The 16,716-nt window shown below is 40.1% G+C and overlaps 1 protein-coding gene across 2 annotated transcripts; it reads left to right on the plus strand.

Annotated features, from left to right (window-relative positions):
- The first annotated feature begins 42 nt into the window (after window positions 1–42).
- On the plus strand, window positions 43–16,424 carry mier1a (mesoderm induction early response 1a, transcriptional regulator). 2 transcript variants are annotated; one of them, XM_076278645.1, is made up of 13 exons: window positions 43–100; window positions 716–743; window positions 8,087–8,235; window positions 8,556–8,714; window positions 9,323–9,446; window positions 10,074–10,138; window positions 10,222–10,294; window positions 13,298–13,449; window positions 13,698–13,779; window positions 13,930–14,024; window positions 14,167–14,294; window positions 14,828–14,955; window positions 15,269–16,424. In XM_076278645.1, exons 1-13 carry the CDS (start codon window positions 92–94, stop codon window positions 15,595–15,597), a joined length of 1,521 nt encoding a protein of 506 aa, XP_076134760.1. In that variant the 5' UTR covers window positions 43–91; the 3' UTR covers window positions 15,598–16,424. The 2 variants fall into 2 exon arrangements, with proteins under 2 accessions (XP_076134760.1, XP_076134761.1); XM_076278646.1 differs by having other exon boundaries at window positions 14,248–14,294.
- The last annotated feature ends 292 nt before the right edge of the window (window positions 16,425–16,716 follow it).

The raw sequence follows: 16,716 nt of genomic DNA on the forward strand, positions 1-16,716 counted from the left end.
GCTATTTTCTTCCCATTCGTTTAAATCTCAAAATGCGAAGGAGGGAAAAGAGTCCATCCGGGGTCTTAGCCTTGTTAGCCACATAGCAAACATGGCGGAGGTAAGAAGTCACTCTTCAGAGTATACATGGATGAAATCATTTAATACACAACATGACATTGGTAAACGTTGAAAATTATTGCGAAGACCAACACTTTTTATCGCTTGTAGGAAGCATGCACAACATTGACTGTAGCTATTGATGTAGTAGCCTAACGTTGGTGGAACTTGTTGCGTTGATGCTGAGCAGAAAACACCCGCCACTTTCAGAGAAAACTTTATAACTTAATGTTTAACTTACCTGGTCAACGACGCAACTACTCTTGGTAGACAAATATACAAACCATGGCTGCATCAATTGTGCGAATATTTGCCATGGAAAACGAGTAACGTTAAAGCATTTTCTTCATAAATTCACCTGCAGACCATATTATTGTATGAATTAGCTAATGTTAAACGTAAACGTTACAGTTGCAGAGCAGTAGTATGTTCAGTCTAACGTTATTTGAATTGGGAAGTTAATCTAGTGTTTAACGTTAATCTAGCTATAACGTTAGTTCAACTTGCCTAAAGATTACGCCACTGAATAAAAATTCTCCAGCCACCTTAACGTGCGCCTGTGCCTTTGTTGTTGACGCTTGTAGCCTAATCATCAACTAATATTGCTTATTTACAGACATCACTCGACAGCTCAAGTCCTCCAGGTAAGATCCTTTGTCAAACTATCTTTTTTTATTTCTAACGTTACACTAACTAGCAAGTAAAGGGTAGCTACAACATTGGGTGAATAACCGTTTCTTTGTTACCTTAATTAACTATAAAATGTAATTCAATGCTGTGTAAAACATTGTATTAGTTAAAAGAACAGAGGACTGACCACTCCAAGGCCCCTAGCTGTCCCAGTGCATGCCAGCACCTGTCAGAACCTCTCCAGTGCTGAAAATACAAATTACTTACAGTGTGATTGAGATTACATAGACCTACTATATTTTTGAAAACCACTTAATAGGCAGTGTTGGGCAAGTTACTTCAAAATCATAATATATTATGTATTACTTATTACTGTCATTTCAAAGTAATTCATTACATTATAATATTACTGTCTCTGAATTGTAAGGCATTACACTACTATTGTATTACTTTTAAGTTACTTTTACCAAAATATCTAGAAATATGGATTTGGAATTCTAAATGCAGTTTATTATGCTCAATGCAGCTTATTGCACTTCTAATGGAGGGTGATGTGGTACAACATAATGACTGAGCTAGGCTTAAGGCTAACAACAGTAGAATGCAATAGGTGCAGTGATGGCTCATGATGCAATACAAGGAACAATCATAGCCAGAATTTTGTTAAAAGAAGACAAAAGGTCAAAGTCTGGTCAATTGTGATAGAAATGCTGTAACTTTAGGCTTAGGCCTACAACAGAGAGCCCACTACCTGTATATTGTAACCCAAAACTTAAAGACATGTCAAGATAGGCTACACAGTGCAGCTACTGGCCATTTTGGTGCCCTAACTGGTGAAATACAGTATTAACCTAAGTATGTCATCATATGGCCAACTATAAAGATGTAATCTGCCTGTTCCCAGGGATGGGTAGTATTTCTGAAACATGTAATATGTGTTTCAAATGCAAAATAGTATTTTGTCATTTGTGTTTTATTGGGTTGAAGGAAAGGGCTCTGTATTTTGTATCAAAATACTTTATTGGTGTGTGTTTTGTATTTTAAAAATACTGCAAAATACTGAATGTGAAAAACACAAAAAAGTAGATACTACACACAGGTGTAATGAATAATTGGTAATTAGGCAACAATGGTTTATGCTTATCACAATCAGCTAATGTGAGAACAGCTGTGTTCAACAACACTTACAGCTTTTCAGTATTGCTGAAGCATCAGCTCTGGTCTGAAGCACTGGTGTGAAGTGGTACGCAAGTAAAGATGAGCAAGTTTACCTGTGCAAGTTCACATAAGGACACTGACAAAGGCAACCATGTCCCATTGTCTCCATGCCAATCTTTTACAGAAAAATGTCAGATATCTCAACCACAATGACATCAATAGATGGTAAGGTGTTGAGTGTGTTTGAATTCCCTTCCTTGTTCCTTTTCTGCATTCCACAGAGGGGAGAAGTTCACCTTGTTTAATTAAATAACAATTATATTTCCTTATTAGCTGCTTACTTGAGGTTGGAGATATTAAGGCAAGTCAAGTCAAGTCTCTCACATACTGGAACTTCAAGATACATAGCCGTAAGATTTTCTTATTCAGTTCTGCACTGGACTTGAATTATGAATTTCGGCACAGATACACAATTATGATTTTGGCCTATTGATTATAATGTGTTTAATTGAAAGCTCTGTCAGTCATTTGGATAAGCATCAGCTAGATGACTAAATGTAAATGTAAATTCTTGAATTATTCTTAATTCTTAAAAACTTAATTCTTAAAAACTTGCATACGGTATACGACAGGGGCCAAATTGAATTGTTTTTTACTATATAGTTTTAATAGGTTAAATGTTTGGGATAAAAAAAAAAGCTTTTTTTGCAGTGCTTCCATACTTTCTTGAAAAAAGTATTTTGAGTATTTTCTAAATACAAAAATACAGTATTTTATTTTGATACATAATATGGTTAGGCCTACTGTTTTTTGTAGTTTATTTTGATACATTTAAAATGAGGGTATTTTATTTAGAAATACATTCTGATGTATTTTTGCCCATCCCTGCCTGTTCCCAGCATTAGCACAACACTTTGCGATGATTAGCTTGTCACCTGTGATGATATATGCTAGGCCTAAGTGACTGACCTATCTGGGTGCGTTTGGAGATGCCTGACGAAATCAGACATTGTTGAATAGGCATAATTTATCCTGGTGCCACGCACCTTGCATGTAGCTGTTCGCTTATTTCCTCTGTGTACGAAGTTATCGTAACTGAAAGTAACAATAAAAGGCACATCTCCGGGAGGACTTCTTTTCGCCATGGTCAATGCATTTTTTTTATATCTGTGAGTGTGCGCACATAGCGCATGCGCAGAGGCGATTCTAGAGTCTGTGGGGGCCCCAAGCAAAAATTCCAAGGGGGCCCTACCGACAAGTGTTATCACCATTATGTTATATCACCATTAGGTTATTATGTTAAATAATAAAAATACAAAAAGCGTATTATAAAAATTCTTATATTTTGACATGTATCTCACAAAATATAGCTTTGAGTGCATGGTGTATGCACTCATGATTCTCTACAACATCTTTTTACTGCATTGTCAAGAACAAAGTAGAGGCAAAAAAAGGGGTTTCTTTGTTGAACAAATTGGGATGCAATGTGAGCCTTGAATTTGATGCCATGCAGGAATTTGCTAGGATTTCAAAACCGGATTATGAGCATGCATTGTCATAGAGAAACACGTGATAGCGTTGGATTATAAACATGCTTTGCCACAAAAACAGACAAAAATTCGTAAACGTGGGGCAAGTCCAGCTATATGAAGTTATTATTTTGCTGTCACTTCGTCTGTTTTATAACCCAGAAGGATGTACTTGATATCAAATGATAGCTCTGTGTCTCCTCTTTCATCTGACGTGTGTGGCATATCTATCCGATCACGGGTCCGCAGTCATTCAAACGAGAGTAATGGGTGTGCAGCGTTGGTTTGTTTACATGACGTTATTATTTCGCAGTTACGAATAATGGTACCAATGGATAGCCCTGTGTCTCCTCTTTCATCTGATATGCTTGCCATATCTATGCGATCACGGGTTTGCGAGTAATTCAAACGAGAGTAATGGGTGAGCAGGTAAACGCAGAGAAGTATAGACTGAAAATATGATGCAATTTGATTTAATTTCATGATTTTCTTTTATTTTCATACTTGATGGTACAGACATAGACGTAGTCTCGTTGGAAAGCCCCACTTCTGCTCTGTCACGCAATACAAGTTTTATCTCGTTGCAATGAACAGTTCCGGAGCAATGTAACAAAGAAGAAAGGGTGTGTTTTTTGACGCACTTTGCGTCAATCGGGTTCTAACAAATTAACGCGTATGCTTGGTCCTTACTGCATCGCGATTAACATGTTATGGCTGACAGCCCTAATACAAACATAGCGTTAACCATCTCCTTGCTTAACTAGTTGTAACTGCCGCTAGCTAGCTGAAGTTTACTGTCGTATAGATGCATAGATATATACACTAGATGTCGCCTTGACTACTGCTGTTCATTGGAACGAATGCGTCAATCGAGACGCCATCTTGCTTCAGTGATCCACTCCTCTATAATGCATTAGCGTCAATCTGGGCAAAGATCTCGCGAAAATAAAATCACCATAAATCGTCAAAATCTCAAGCAATTATCTAGTTTTTTGGGTTGTTCCAACTGACAGGCATGTATTTATGGTTGAGTCTAGAGAAAACTAAGCTTAAGACGATAATAAAGATACATTTTACCCGTCTAGCCCCATAGACTCCCATTCATTCTGCACTAGCTAGCGGCGGCCCCTAGAGGAACAATGAGTAAACTGCAACCAGGTTCGATACAATGAAAGTAAACAGGCTCTTCGTAGACAGGCTCTGGTTGAGGCCACATACCCCTCGTCTCGTTTACTCATGTAAGTTGTAATCTCACCAGAAGTTGCTGTAGATCTGTAGAACATTTACCTCTGCTACCAGGGCCTGAAGTTAACTTTTTTGGCCACCAGCCACTGTGGCAGGTGAATTTTGAAATCCACCTGCCACAGTGGTTTTTTACCAGCCAAAATTATTTTGTGCCCAAAATAAAGGCGAACGACTCAGAAAATGCATAAGAATGGTTCTTGAACTTGTACAGAATACACATTACAGTACTCAAGTAAAAGTAAAAAAGTACTTTGTTAATAAATTACTCAAGTAGGCCTAACAAGTTACTTTTTTGTAGGCCTACATTTTTGATGGACCTTTAAAGGGATACAAAAGTATCCTTTACGCCTATTTGCTTTTCTCCTCCTCTGTAAGCTAATCATATAGTCAAACATATTTTAAAAGCCCAATTCAAATATATTTTATTTAATATACTTTGTCATAGCCAGAATAAGCATTAGGCTACGTGGCTATGGATTGAAAAGCAGTCTTCCAATACATTGCAGCTGATCTTCTTCTGCTTTGCATTGCTAGAAGTCTGGTTATAACTTCACCATACAGACAATGTAACCTAAAAACAATGGCTATATTATGAGTAGACCTATATTTAGGCTGTAGCCTAGGTATATCCACTCGGGCAGGGCAGAGCGACAGAGCAGGCTATCTGTTTTCTCAGCCGACCGTCTCATGTCATGTCCTGCAACATTGAGCCTAATTAATGCTAGGCTTTTTCTAACTTGTATGCTCGATTTCCAGTGCATTTGCTTTGCTTGTAAATTAAGTTGTAGGTCTACTTTCCTTGTCCAATGTGATTGTTGAACGATGCTGGCCAGAAATTAATATATGTGGAAGTTTCCTTGTCATGTCATACCTCTAGTCTCGTTGGCACTCTGGCAGGACGTCATTGCGTTAACTGAGTTGTTAGCTATATAGAACATATTTACTTCTGTATAGTAGGCTACATAGGCCAGCCATTACTTTTATAATCGCGGGGAAACGTAGCAATGCATTCTGAAGCCCTGTTTCTTTTCTCCCACGCCGTTGTGTACCGGGGGAGGTGCTCTTTTCTCCCTTGAGATACTTTCTCCAATAATAAACTTGTTCTCGTAACGAAAGGCAACTGAAAATGTAGCGGAGTAAAGAGTAGATTATTGGCTCAAAAATTGGCAATCCCGACAGTGCATCTCCTTGCTCAGTGTTGTGTTGTCTTATTGGCTACCCGCCAACGTGGCAGGTAGATTGACAGTTTCACCCGCCAATCACAAAAGTTACCCGCATTTGGCGTGTGGGCGGGTGCCAATTTTATGCCCTGTCTGCTACTACATAGGCTATGCCAGTCGTTACTTTTATAATCATGGGTCAGTGCCATGGGCAAACGAGATATAGCTGAATTCATAAATGACAAAGCCATGAGAAAGGTGATTTTCTTACGTTTCAACAACAAAGAAGCCGATCTGCCATCATTGTGAGAAGTTCCCAAATTTGTCGCTAATCGCTAAAAAGGTTTTCTATCGCTGGGGATGGGCAAACGTCGCTAAATAGGTAACGCTGACAATACAGGAGAACTAGTTTAGCGCTTCAGATCCCTGTACCAAGATGGCGGCGGTGTTGACGCATGCTGAGAAGCAGAAGGCGACATCTAGTGTATATAGCTATGGTATAGATGTAGCAAACCATGTTCAATCTTTCTGCCAATTAACATTAGCCTACTATAACTTCATTGAGTAGGCTAAATGCCAAAATCCGATGTTGATCCGTCATCACTGCACCCTCGATTGACGTTTACCACAGTTGCCTAAATATGTTAGCCAGGCTATAAATATGTGCGGATTCTTTGAACTTTTATGAACACAGATCCGCTGTTCATAAGACCATAGCATATGGTCTACATACAGTATGCACGTAGGCTACTGTTTGTACAACAGGGCAGGAGCACGCAAAATACATCATTCAATCTCTATGGACGAAATTCTCGCTTGACCCAACGGCAAACGCGCTGAGACCAGGTCGGGGGCCCCCTAGCGGCTCGGGGCTCCAAGCAGTTGCTTGGTTTGCCTGTTGACAAGGTGCGCCTCTGCGCATGCGTTACGTTGCACATTATGGCAAAGGGGCAATGCCGCTCGTTATACGTTTCCCAAAGTATATGTAGCATAAATAGAAATACATGAATACATTTAGATAAAAAAAAAAGCAATAATTGCATGAAATACAGCTTGTTCAGGATTCTCAAAGCTCGAGTCCGAGTCAAGTCTGAAGTCTTTTGAGTGGAGTCGCAAGTCATGTCTGAAGTCACTGTTTTTGCGACCTAAGTCCAAGTCCCCATCTTTTTTACATTTCTATCCCTTCATTCTCTTTAATTCAAGTTCACAGCACAAAGCTGACATGCACTTATGAGAGCATTTATGCTTTATCAAGAATCAAAAAGATTAGCGTGGCACCGCTCTAGATGTGTCATTAAATGAATTGTGCTATTTCGCGAGGTATAGAGATCTTTCGGTTTCACACACAAAGTGCACTTAACTGTTCTTCATATCCTAGTTGTCTCTGACAAATTGAAAATAATGAGCGTATAGGCTTATGTCCATCGAGTCAGTTGCAGCCAGCCACAGTCATCTTCAACCAGTAACAGGAGCTACATTCTGCTATTTGCGCAGATTTTTTCTCCTCTGTTGTTCTCGCAGTGTTGTTTGCGAATATGTATCAATACATAATACCACTTAATTTCAGGTTAAAATGCATTGTAATGCGCGTTACTGAAGTTTGTACCGAGTAAAATATTACCCAATTTTTTTTGTAATGCCTTACATTGCCACGTTACAGCAAAAAGCAATATATTACAGTAATTACATTACTTTTGTAACTCGTTACTCCCAACACTGTTAATAGGTTAGATGTTAGCTTAGAGTATAGAGTCAGTACAAATAAATTGTTAATTCAATATTGATCAGTATTCTTTGTTTTAATACAGTCCAGTAGAAACAACAGGGGATTGATACTCAAAATACACTAATGAACACTTAACAACCAATGCACACTGGAAGTCAAAAATTCTAAGTTGTTGAAACCAATTTTAAAGCTAGCCAATAATTAATGACCAAGGAGAAACCAAATGTACTGAATTTGGATTCTTACAGAACTTGATAATGCCAATAATATTATCCTAAGGTGTATATGTAAGTCTACTGGCTGTGCCTACTGGTCGGGTTTCGAACTGGCAACCCTCCGGTTACAAGTCTGAAGCGCTAACCAGTAGGCCACGGTTGCCCCTAGGGGTGAGATAGATATCAAATAAGTTCAACAAACAGCAATGCAAAATTAAGTTGTTTCTTCTGCTGAAATTGTGCAGTTCTGCACACTGAAGTACACTGGTATCCAAGTTTGTTGTCAGCAGGCCCTCTATGAATTTTCAATGTGCATTACATCAGGGGGAGGTGGAGCTGGCTCTGATGACCATGATTTTGATCCGTCTGCTGAGATGCTCATTCATGATTTCGATGATGAGCGAACTCTGGAGGAAGAAGAGATACTGGAGGGGGAAACCAACTTTAATGCTGAGATCGATGACCTTGCCAGAGTGAGTGTGAAAGGAACTGTTCAATACTATTACAGTTTAGCCTGAAATGATTGAGTGCATTATATGAAGAGGTTAGTGAATTTACTGATTGTACAACTTTGCATGATAAGGAATGTGATAAATGGATTACTAAAGTCTTTGTGATTTCTAACAACCCTGTATCTGCATTTACAAAAAAAAATGTTTATGCCGTGTGTGCGCGCACACTTTTTGTGCCACTGCTACCAGTTGAACATGACAAACTCCTTGCAGAATAGTGAACAGAATGGTGTTTTATCCATTCACAACCTGTTTGTGTTTGCTTTGACTCTGTCCATAAGGAAGGTGAGATGCCCATTGAAGAGCTGTTGAGCATGTACGGCTATGGCCGAACTGGAGAGGAGGAGGAGGAGGACGGCGAGATTGAGGACGACGAGTCAGTGGAGGAAGGGGAGAATGATGAGGGCAGCAGAGGCATAGACGAGAGGAAAAGATCTGTGGTATGTCATCTGCATCTGCAGGATTACTCTTGATTTCTATTAATAAACTGTCAGTTTGAATACTACTACACAGTGCATTTGAAATCATTTAAATGTTTGGTTACACTTTACTTGACAGTATCAACATAAGAGTGACATGACACTGTCATGGACGTGTCATAAACAAGTCATAAATGTTTATGACATAACGCTTCTGTTATTAAGTGACATTCGGTTTTTGTCATAACCGGTTAGGCTTAGAGGTTAGGGTTAGGGTTCATGTGTGATGACCGTGTCATGTGTTCATGACAGTGTCATGCCACTCTTATGTCGATACTGTCAACTAAAGTGTTACCAAATGTTTTTTATTTAATTGGCAGTACAGTATACATTCATCTTACTTACACCATCAGAATTCTGTTCAGTTGTGTAGTGCCTTCAAAACTAGAGACACAACCCTCAAGTAGACAAAATGTCATCTCTTATTTATTCATCTACAAAACACATGCAAGCCATACTTTTAAATTGTGCTTCCACAAAACAAAGACATCTATTACCTAGGGGAAGTCAGTATGGGGTGAGTATGTTAGTGTTTTTGGGGATAAGAAGAGGTCTGTGTTTTGCATTAGGACGAGCAAGTAAAGGACTCCTCTGGCCAGGAGGAGGATGCCCAGTCATCTGGTGATGAGAGGCCTTTACGGGGACGCAACACTGTAGAACTTATCCGACCCAGACCCAGCAACTACTTTGAAGGTATGATCAGATAGGCTTTTAATGTCAGCGTATTACTGTACTTTATTATACGGCTCTTCACAATGCTAGTAGAATGCTCCATTGACTTGAATGGGATTTCCCAACGTTCTACGGTAAAATAAATTCATGTAATTACCGCTGCAAACATATAATTACCGCTGTCAATGGCAACGGGTTTTGTGCTGCTGATCATATCACTCCGCAAGTATTCCGGTCACTTCTTGCATTGGAACTTCATTCAAAAGTGAAAGCAGACGGTTGATCAGCTGTGTTCTAAAGAATGTTTGATTCAAGTTCAGCGTGTTGCGAATGTATTTGTTTCTCAGCAAAAGCTACGACGAAACGGTAACAAATAAGTGTAGAGACATATCATGGAGTTTATTTTTTCGTTTTGGCAAGTAGCCGTATAATAAGCGGGATAATGTATTGAACGCCGGTCATTATGGGAAAATAAGTCCCTTCAGGGCGAAACAAGAGTCCGGTTCGCCCTGTCGGGACTTATTTTCCCCATAATGACCGGCGTTCTATACATTATCCCTTACGTGACAATGTTAGTTAGAAAGTTTGTTCAGTTCAGTACAAGAATAAAAATGAGTTAAGGTTTTGTTTGTTTATCCTGTTTTGAAGGTAATGATGGTGAAGAAGAGTCAGAGGAAGACGAGGACTATATTCCCACAGAGGACTGGAAGAAGGTAAGGGAATCCAGCCAGAAATGAAGACATACTATCTTTGCATGAGTGTGATAGAGTGAGTGTGCTATCTGGTTTGTCTCTAGGAAATCATGGTTGGGTCCATGTACCAGGCTGAAACGCCATCAGGACTCTGCAAGTATAAAGACAATGAGAAAGGTAAGCTACGACATTTGTCAACCTCAGTTGAAATCTGTCTATCTAGTTTCAAGTAGCAAGTATTATGAAACTAAAAGGCCCTTTTTTGTGAAGTACTTGTTGATTTAAAGGTGCTCTAAGCGATGTTGGGTAATGTCACTTCTGTTGACGTTCAAACAAAACAGAGAGCTTGCTCGCCCCTCCCTCCCGTGCAACTGAAACTCTCCTGAACGTGCATCTTGTCGTGAATGTCTGGAAAAGTTTGTTATGTTTCATGGTACAGGCTGCACCAGGCTGTTTTTGTTGCCATTTTTGGAGCCTAGGCTGTCTACAGAGACTGCGTTTTTTATAGTTATGGGATTTGGCAGATGCTTTTGTCCAAAGCAACATACCAAATACAAAACAATACTAGATGTACTGCAGAGCGGTACAAAATATGACCGCCGCCCAGTCCAGCACATTTTTTTCACAAAAATAAATAACGCTGAAAGGCCTATATGATTCTAACTGTCTTATGCATTATCCACACTCAATTCTCACTGGTATCTGCTAGACAACAAGTACCAGAACATGATTAGTTCATAGATTTCACATGTAAAATTCATTTTATACAACCCCACCCCCATCTTGCCTGTTCATAATTCTGAGAAATTCTTGAATTGTGTGCATGTGTGCGTGTACACGTTTATGTTTATGTGTGTGTGTGTGTGTGTGTGTGCGTGCTTGTGTGTTTGCCTGCGTATGTGTGTTTGTGCATGTGCATGCATGCGTACATATGTCTACTGTGTGAGTATGTGTCATACGTATGATTACTGTGAATGGATGTGTGTGCGTGTGTATCAATTTATGCACATGTGTGCACATGGAATGGGTTAACATGACCCCTGGAGGCAAACATACGGAAAAAATTGGTCATCCTAGGCCCTACGGTTCTCAAGATATTCACAGAAAACTGTGTCTGCCCTACCCTCCTTTCGGGGGGTCCAGTACAGCGGGGGGGCTACAGATCAAAACAAAAAACGATGGTTCCATGCTATCCATGTGGGGTTACATGCCCACCAAGTTTCGTGTACCCCGGTCTTTCAGTGTCCCGGGAATCCTTGTTGGTGTACGGTCACTAAATGTACACATAAATTATTTTATTGTAAGGCCCCCCATGAACGAAAGTCCACAAAACTTGGCATGCATTCGGAGGGTGTCATAATGATCCTACACTTTCAATTTCGTGCAGTTTTGACCATGTCAGCCAGAGATATTGTGATGAAAACACCTAATATTTTGCTTTATGATTTTTAACTAGGTGGCGCTATACATGAAATAAGTGGTAATGGGATGGGTTGACATGCCCCCTTAAGACCAACATACAAAAAAAAGGTGGACCTCCTAGGCCCTACGGTTCTCGAGATATTCACAGAAAACTGTCTCCGGCCACCTACAGGCCAGTTGGTGTATAGTAACATAAATTAATTTATTGTGTGGCCCCCCATTAACGGAATTCCACGAAACTTGGCATGCATTCAGAGGGTGTCATAATGATCCTACACTTCCAATTTTGTGCAGTTTTGACTTTGTTAGGTCACAGATACCTGCGATTACAACACCTCATTTTTACTTTTTTGTGTTTAACTAGGTGGCGCTATACATGAAATGAGTGGTTATGGAATGGGTTGACATGGCCCCTTGAGATCAACATACAAAAACAAAATGGTCCTCCTAAACCTTACGGTTCTCGAGATATTCACAGAAAACTGTGTCTGCCCTACCCTCCTTTCGGGGGGTGCAGTCCAGCGGGGGGGCTACAGATCAAAACGAAAAACGATGGTTCCATGCTGTCCATATGGGGTTACATGCCCACCAAGTTTCGTCTACCCCGGTCTTTCAGTGTCCCGGGAATCCTTGACGGAAATTTGGACATGCGAAAAAGAAAAAAAAAAAAAAAAATCTGACTAAACCTATATGACTAAACCTATATATCGCTGCGCGGCAGTCATAATAATACTTTCATTTAACAGGGAACAATAATAAACAACAATGTCAATTCAGTCAATAGCCTTATAATGAAATAAACAATGAAAATGAAGGAAAATAGCAATAATAAACAATAATGTCCATTCAATCAATAATATGATAACAATAACAATAGCATGGTAAGACTACATTAAGGAGAAAATCAATAATAAACAATGTCAAATTAATCAACAGCCTAATGAAAATAAACAACATTAATATACAAACCATAACGCATAAGAAGCACTTAATAAACTAAGTGCATATTGAACAGATACTGTATGAACAGACGCTCATCAGAAGACCGCAGTGGGCGGTTGGGGATGCACATCTTCATTTGGATGGTTAAATGACCTGTTCCGGTGAAAATTTTACTTTCCCCGCTGCGCCTAGCGTCCCCAGGCGGAAAACCAACCTTGCAACATTGAGACTACTGTCTCGGAAAGAGAAGTGAGAAACAAGAAACTCGTTTTAAATCGTGTTTCTTACCTTGTAAGAACCACATAGTTCTGCCAAACTTATGCTAACCGTTTGATAGCTTGTAAACAAATCCATGTGCTTTATCGTTACCTTTTCCCACAGTTTGAAATAGCATAATGCACAATTTCTCCAGCAGAGGGGGAAAGGAGAATGTTATGGTTTACAGTATTAAAGGCTGCAGTAGAATTAATATTGATGACTGAGCAGAGGACTTAGCTACTCTCAATGCTTCAGTCAGACAGAAGAGCAGTTTCAGTAGAATGACCACTCTTGAAACCATACTGCATAGGGTCTAGTATGTTATTCTGATAAAGGAAGTCACATGCTTGAAGACCATTTCTTTTGAGGAGATGTTTGCTGTACAGTATGTGACAAAAACTTAGAAACGCTTAGAAACCGCGTAACATTGCTTAGAGCACCTTTAACAAGTCTGCTGCCTAATTGCTCTTGAGTGTTTTGCACAGCCCACTTTAACATTACTCCTGATTGTTTGTTTGTTTGTTTGTTTGTTGTGTCTCTATCACTCCACTATACTAGTGTATGAGAATGAAGATCAGCTGCTGTGGAACCCAGAGGAGCTTCCTGAGAATCGGGTGGTGGAGTTTCTGACCGAGGCGTCCAAACGCACCGGAGAGGAGACGGGAGTGGACGCCATCCCAGAGGGTTGCCATATCAAAGACAACGAGCAAGTAAGCATCTCGTTGAAAAACATAAAACAACATTGTCTGTTGAGCTTGAACTCGCCTCCAGTTTACAGGAAAGGAAGAGAAAGGTTTATGCTGTGTGATGAAACAAGTGTAGTGGATGTAGAAATTATGAAGAAGTATTACATGCAATTGAAAAGGCAACAGTAATTGCTTTTCCTGCTCGCCTGCAGTTAGCCCTAAAATTGCAAGTGTGGTCACTTACATATGCTTCCTTTCCTCTGCCTCACAAGGCTCTTTACGAGTTAGTGAAGTGCGACTTCAACACAGAAGAAGCTTTAAGAAGACTCAAATTCAACGTGAAAGCAGCTCGAGGTATGAGTTTTTATATGTTTGACTCAATATGTTGTCGAAATTCTATCAATAACTCATTTTGGGTTCATATTTATAACACTCTCTTCAAAATGGCATGTGTTTTTTTTTTAACGCCGTAAGATTACTCATGTCAACCATCTCCCTTTTCAGAAGAGATTTCAGTTTGGACAGAGGATGAGTGTCGAGGTTTTGAGCAGGGACTTAAAGCATATGGGAAAGACTTCAATTTAATACAGGCCAACAAGGTGAGCATATCCTACAGTCTTCCTTCCCTAAGCCACTTAAAAGCATCACATTGTTGGCCTCTCGACTTCAAGCTTGTTTTGCTTACTGTGATAACTCTGTTTTCTTTTTTAGATAATTATTGTGATGAATTAAATTTTTCAGGTGAGAACTAGATCAGTAGGAGAATGTGTGGCCTTTTATTACATGTGGAAGAAATCTGAGCGTTATGATTTCTTTGCACAGCAAACCCGGCTTGGGAAAAGGAAATACACCCTTCACCCAGGCATCACGTAAGTTCTCTCCTTTTGGACCTCCCTTGGCATGCTAGAGTTAGTTTGAGATTGGCAGTCTGAACTGACAGAAAATACAAATAAAACAAACAAAAAACAATTGTTGTGTTTTTTTAGTTGTTTCACCATGTTTGACCACACAGCTCCACCAGTATCAGTTACTTGTCATTTTAGTCCCAAAGCACTGATGTCATAACTACATCACATAATTTCAGCTCATGACATTTATTTGAATGAGGAGGCTTTTATGCAATTGTTTGCATTGTTAGACCCATATCTGAATAGGCTGCTTATTTCTCTGTCTAGTCAGTACACCATTACAGACTGTGACTGTTTATTTTAACCCATCATTCTCTCTTGTCTGGTATTCATTATAGTCACTTCATTCCTAATAGTATGTTTTAATAGAAACAAAGTCACAGAATTGTTCTAAGGATGCATGAGTGTTTGTTCTGAACATAAATAATATTTTAATCTGTGCCTTTTAGTGTGTGTCTACATGGATGTCTGCTTATGACTGTGTGTGTGTGTAGAGATTACATGGACCGTCTGCTGGATGAGTCGGAGAGTGCTGCCTCCAGCCATGCAGCCTCTCCCCCTCCTACCACATCCAACAGCAGCACCAGCCAGTCTGAGAAAGACGACACCAGCACTCACAATGGTAAGCTATAAAGCCCACTTAGAACAGTTAACCATATATTAACCAGTAACCATCAATTACAGATCACTGGTGAGTTTTTGGATGGTGATCTATTTTGAATCACATCTGTGGACTATCTTACAGTACATATTATATTTTATTTGGAATAGTCATCAGTATTATTAGGATACTTCATAAATGAAAGAAAAGTTAACGGGTGCGAGTCTGCAATCATTAGATGGCCAGACATTAGTTCACTGTAATTGTTCACTGAGGGAAAAAATGGTGCTGGTCCAGCCTCAACCTTTCACCTTTCTTTGTCTGTGTGACCCAGGATTAGGTAGCTACTCCATAGGAGAACCTCTGTCCACTCCAAGCGATGGGGTCCAGCCCAACGGCCTGAGCGTGTGCCACGAGCCCCAGGGCACGGCAGACCAAGACCACCCGAACCAGTCCCACTTGGACAGCAGCCGCACCTCCCCGGCGATGGGCCCTGCCAGCACCCGACTGGAGGAACGGGAAGAGCAGGAGGGGGAAGAGGAGGAGGAGGAGGAGAAAGAATCAGAAAGGCCGCTGAAGAGGTGCAGGGCTGACTCGGGCCCTGGGGCTCAGGAGGATGGGGCTCCCAGCGAGACTGCTGCCCAACAGCAGAGGACTGACTGAAGCAGCTGGCCAAAGGCTGACTGGCTGGGCCATCCCAAAGTACCATATCCATCCCTCAACCAGCAGCACAACTCTGTGGCAGTTCAATTGCGTTGTAATGTTTTTCCCATTTGTATAGAGGAGAAAACGAGCAAATTGTCCTTATTTTTGTATTTGATAGTTATTTATATTTTTATGTGACAGTTTTGACAATTTACTTGACTTCGTGTGTGTAAGTGTGTGTGTGTGTGTGAGAGAGTGTGTGTGTGTCTCAGTTTGTCTGTCTGTCTGTCTGTACGTGTGTGTGCACATGCTTGCATGCGTGCAAGTTTGTGTCTGTTCATGGTATGGGTGCATGTGACACATGACATGAGTTTGACCAGAGGTATGTGAAATCCTTTCCTGTGGGAGTGCTGGAGTTGGACATGGCACTAAATATTGCACTTTGTCTCGGTATTTTTTGTCCTTGTAAGGTAGTTGTTGCACTGTAGTGCACAGTGCCTCGGTTCAGCAAGACCTATTTGTAATGTTTGGAAAGAAATAAACCAAAGGGCCGTTTCCTGTGGTTTGTTAGTTTGTGGCTTCGGCATCAGTGATGTCCAGTCTATCATCAATTGTGAGGCTTTTATTTCAAAGCCCAAAGGACATTTTCAAGTCCTCTCATAACTCTTCTTTTGCATTTTAGTGGAGCTACTTTTTGTGTTCTATTTGTACAGTACGAGTCTTTTTGTAGTGCTTTTATAAAAAAGAAAACCAGAAGGATGTATGTTAAATTATAGTCTTGATACTGGCACTCTGTTCTCTTGCATTTTCAAGTGTAACGTTGAATAAAGTTCCTCTGCATTCCAGGTTTTGTTCCAAGATGTCTTGAATCTTTTGTTCAGATAATTGCTGTTTACAGTACACTGGAAGGTTTTGACACCAAATCCGGTACAAACAGCAAGTGTCCCTGTTTCTGAATCAGTATGAATATTACACTTATTCCTTACACACATCTATAAAAAGCAATATATAGCTAATATATACTGTTGGCTAGTGAGGTACAGTTGTGTGCAGAATAATAGCAGTGTCCAGTTTCCTTTACAGAAAGTGAAGAAAAGGTAATGTTAGGCTGTTCAAAAAAATCCTAATACGGATTTG

Source organism: Alosa pseudoharengus, unplaced genomic scaffold (assembly GCF_046254945.1).
Source record: "Alosa pseudoharengus isolate Yale_2024_CS ecotype anadromous, Long Island Sound unplaced genomic scaffold, YU_APseudo_1.1 YU_APseudo_1.1_scf_11, whole genome shotgun sequence".
Classification (NCBI taxonomy): domain Eukaryota; kingdom Metazoa; phylum Chordata; class Actinopteri; order Clupeiformes; family Clupeidae; genus Alosa; species Alosa pseudoharengus.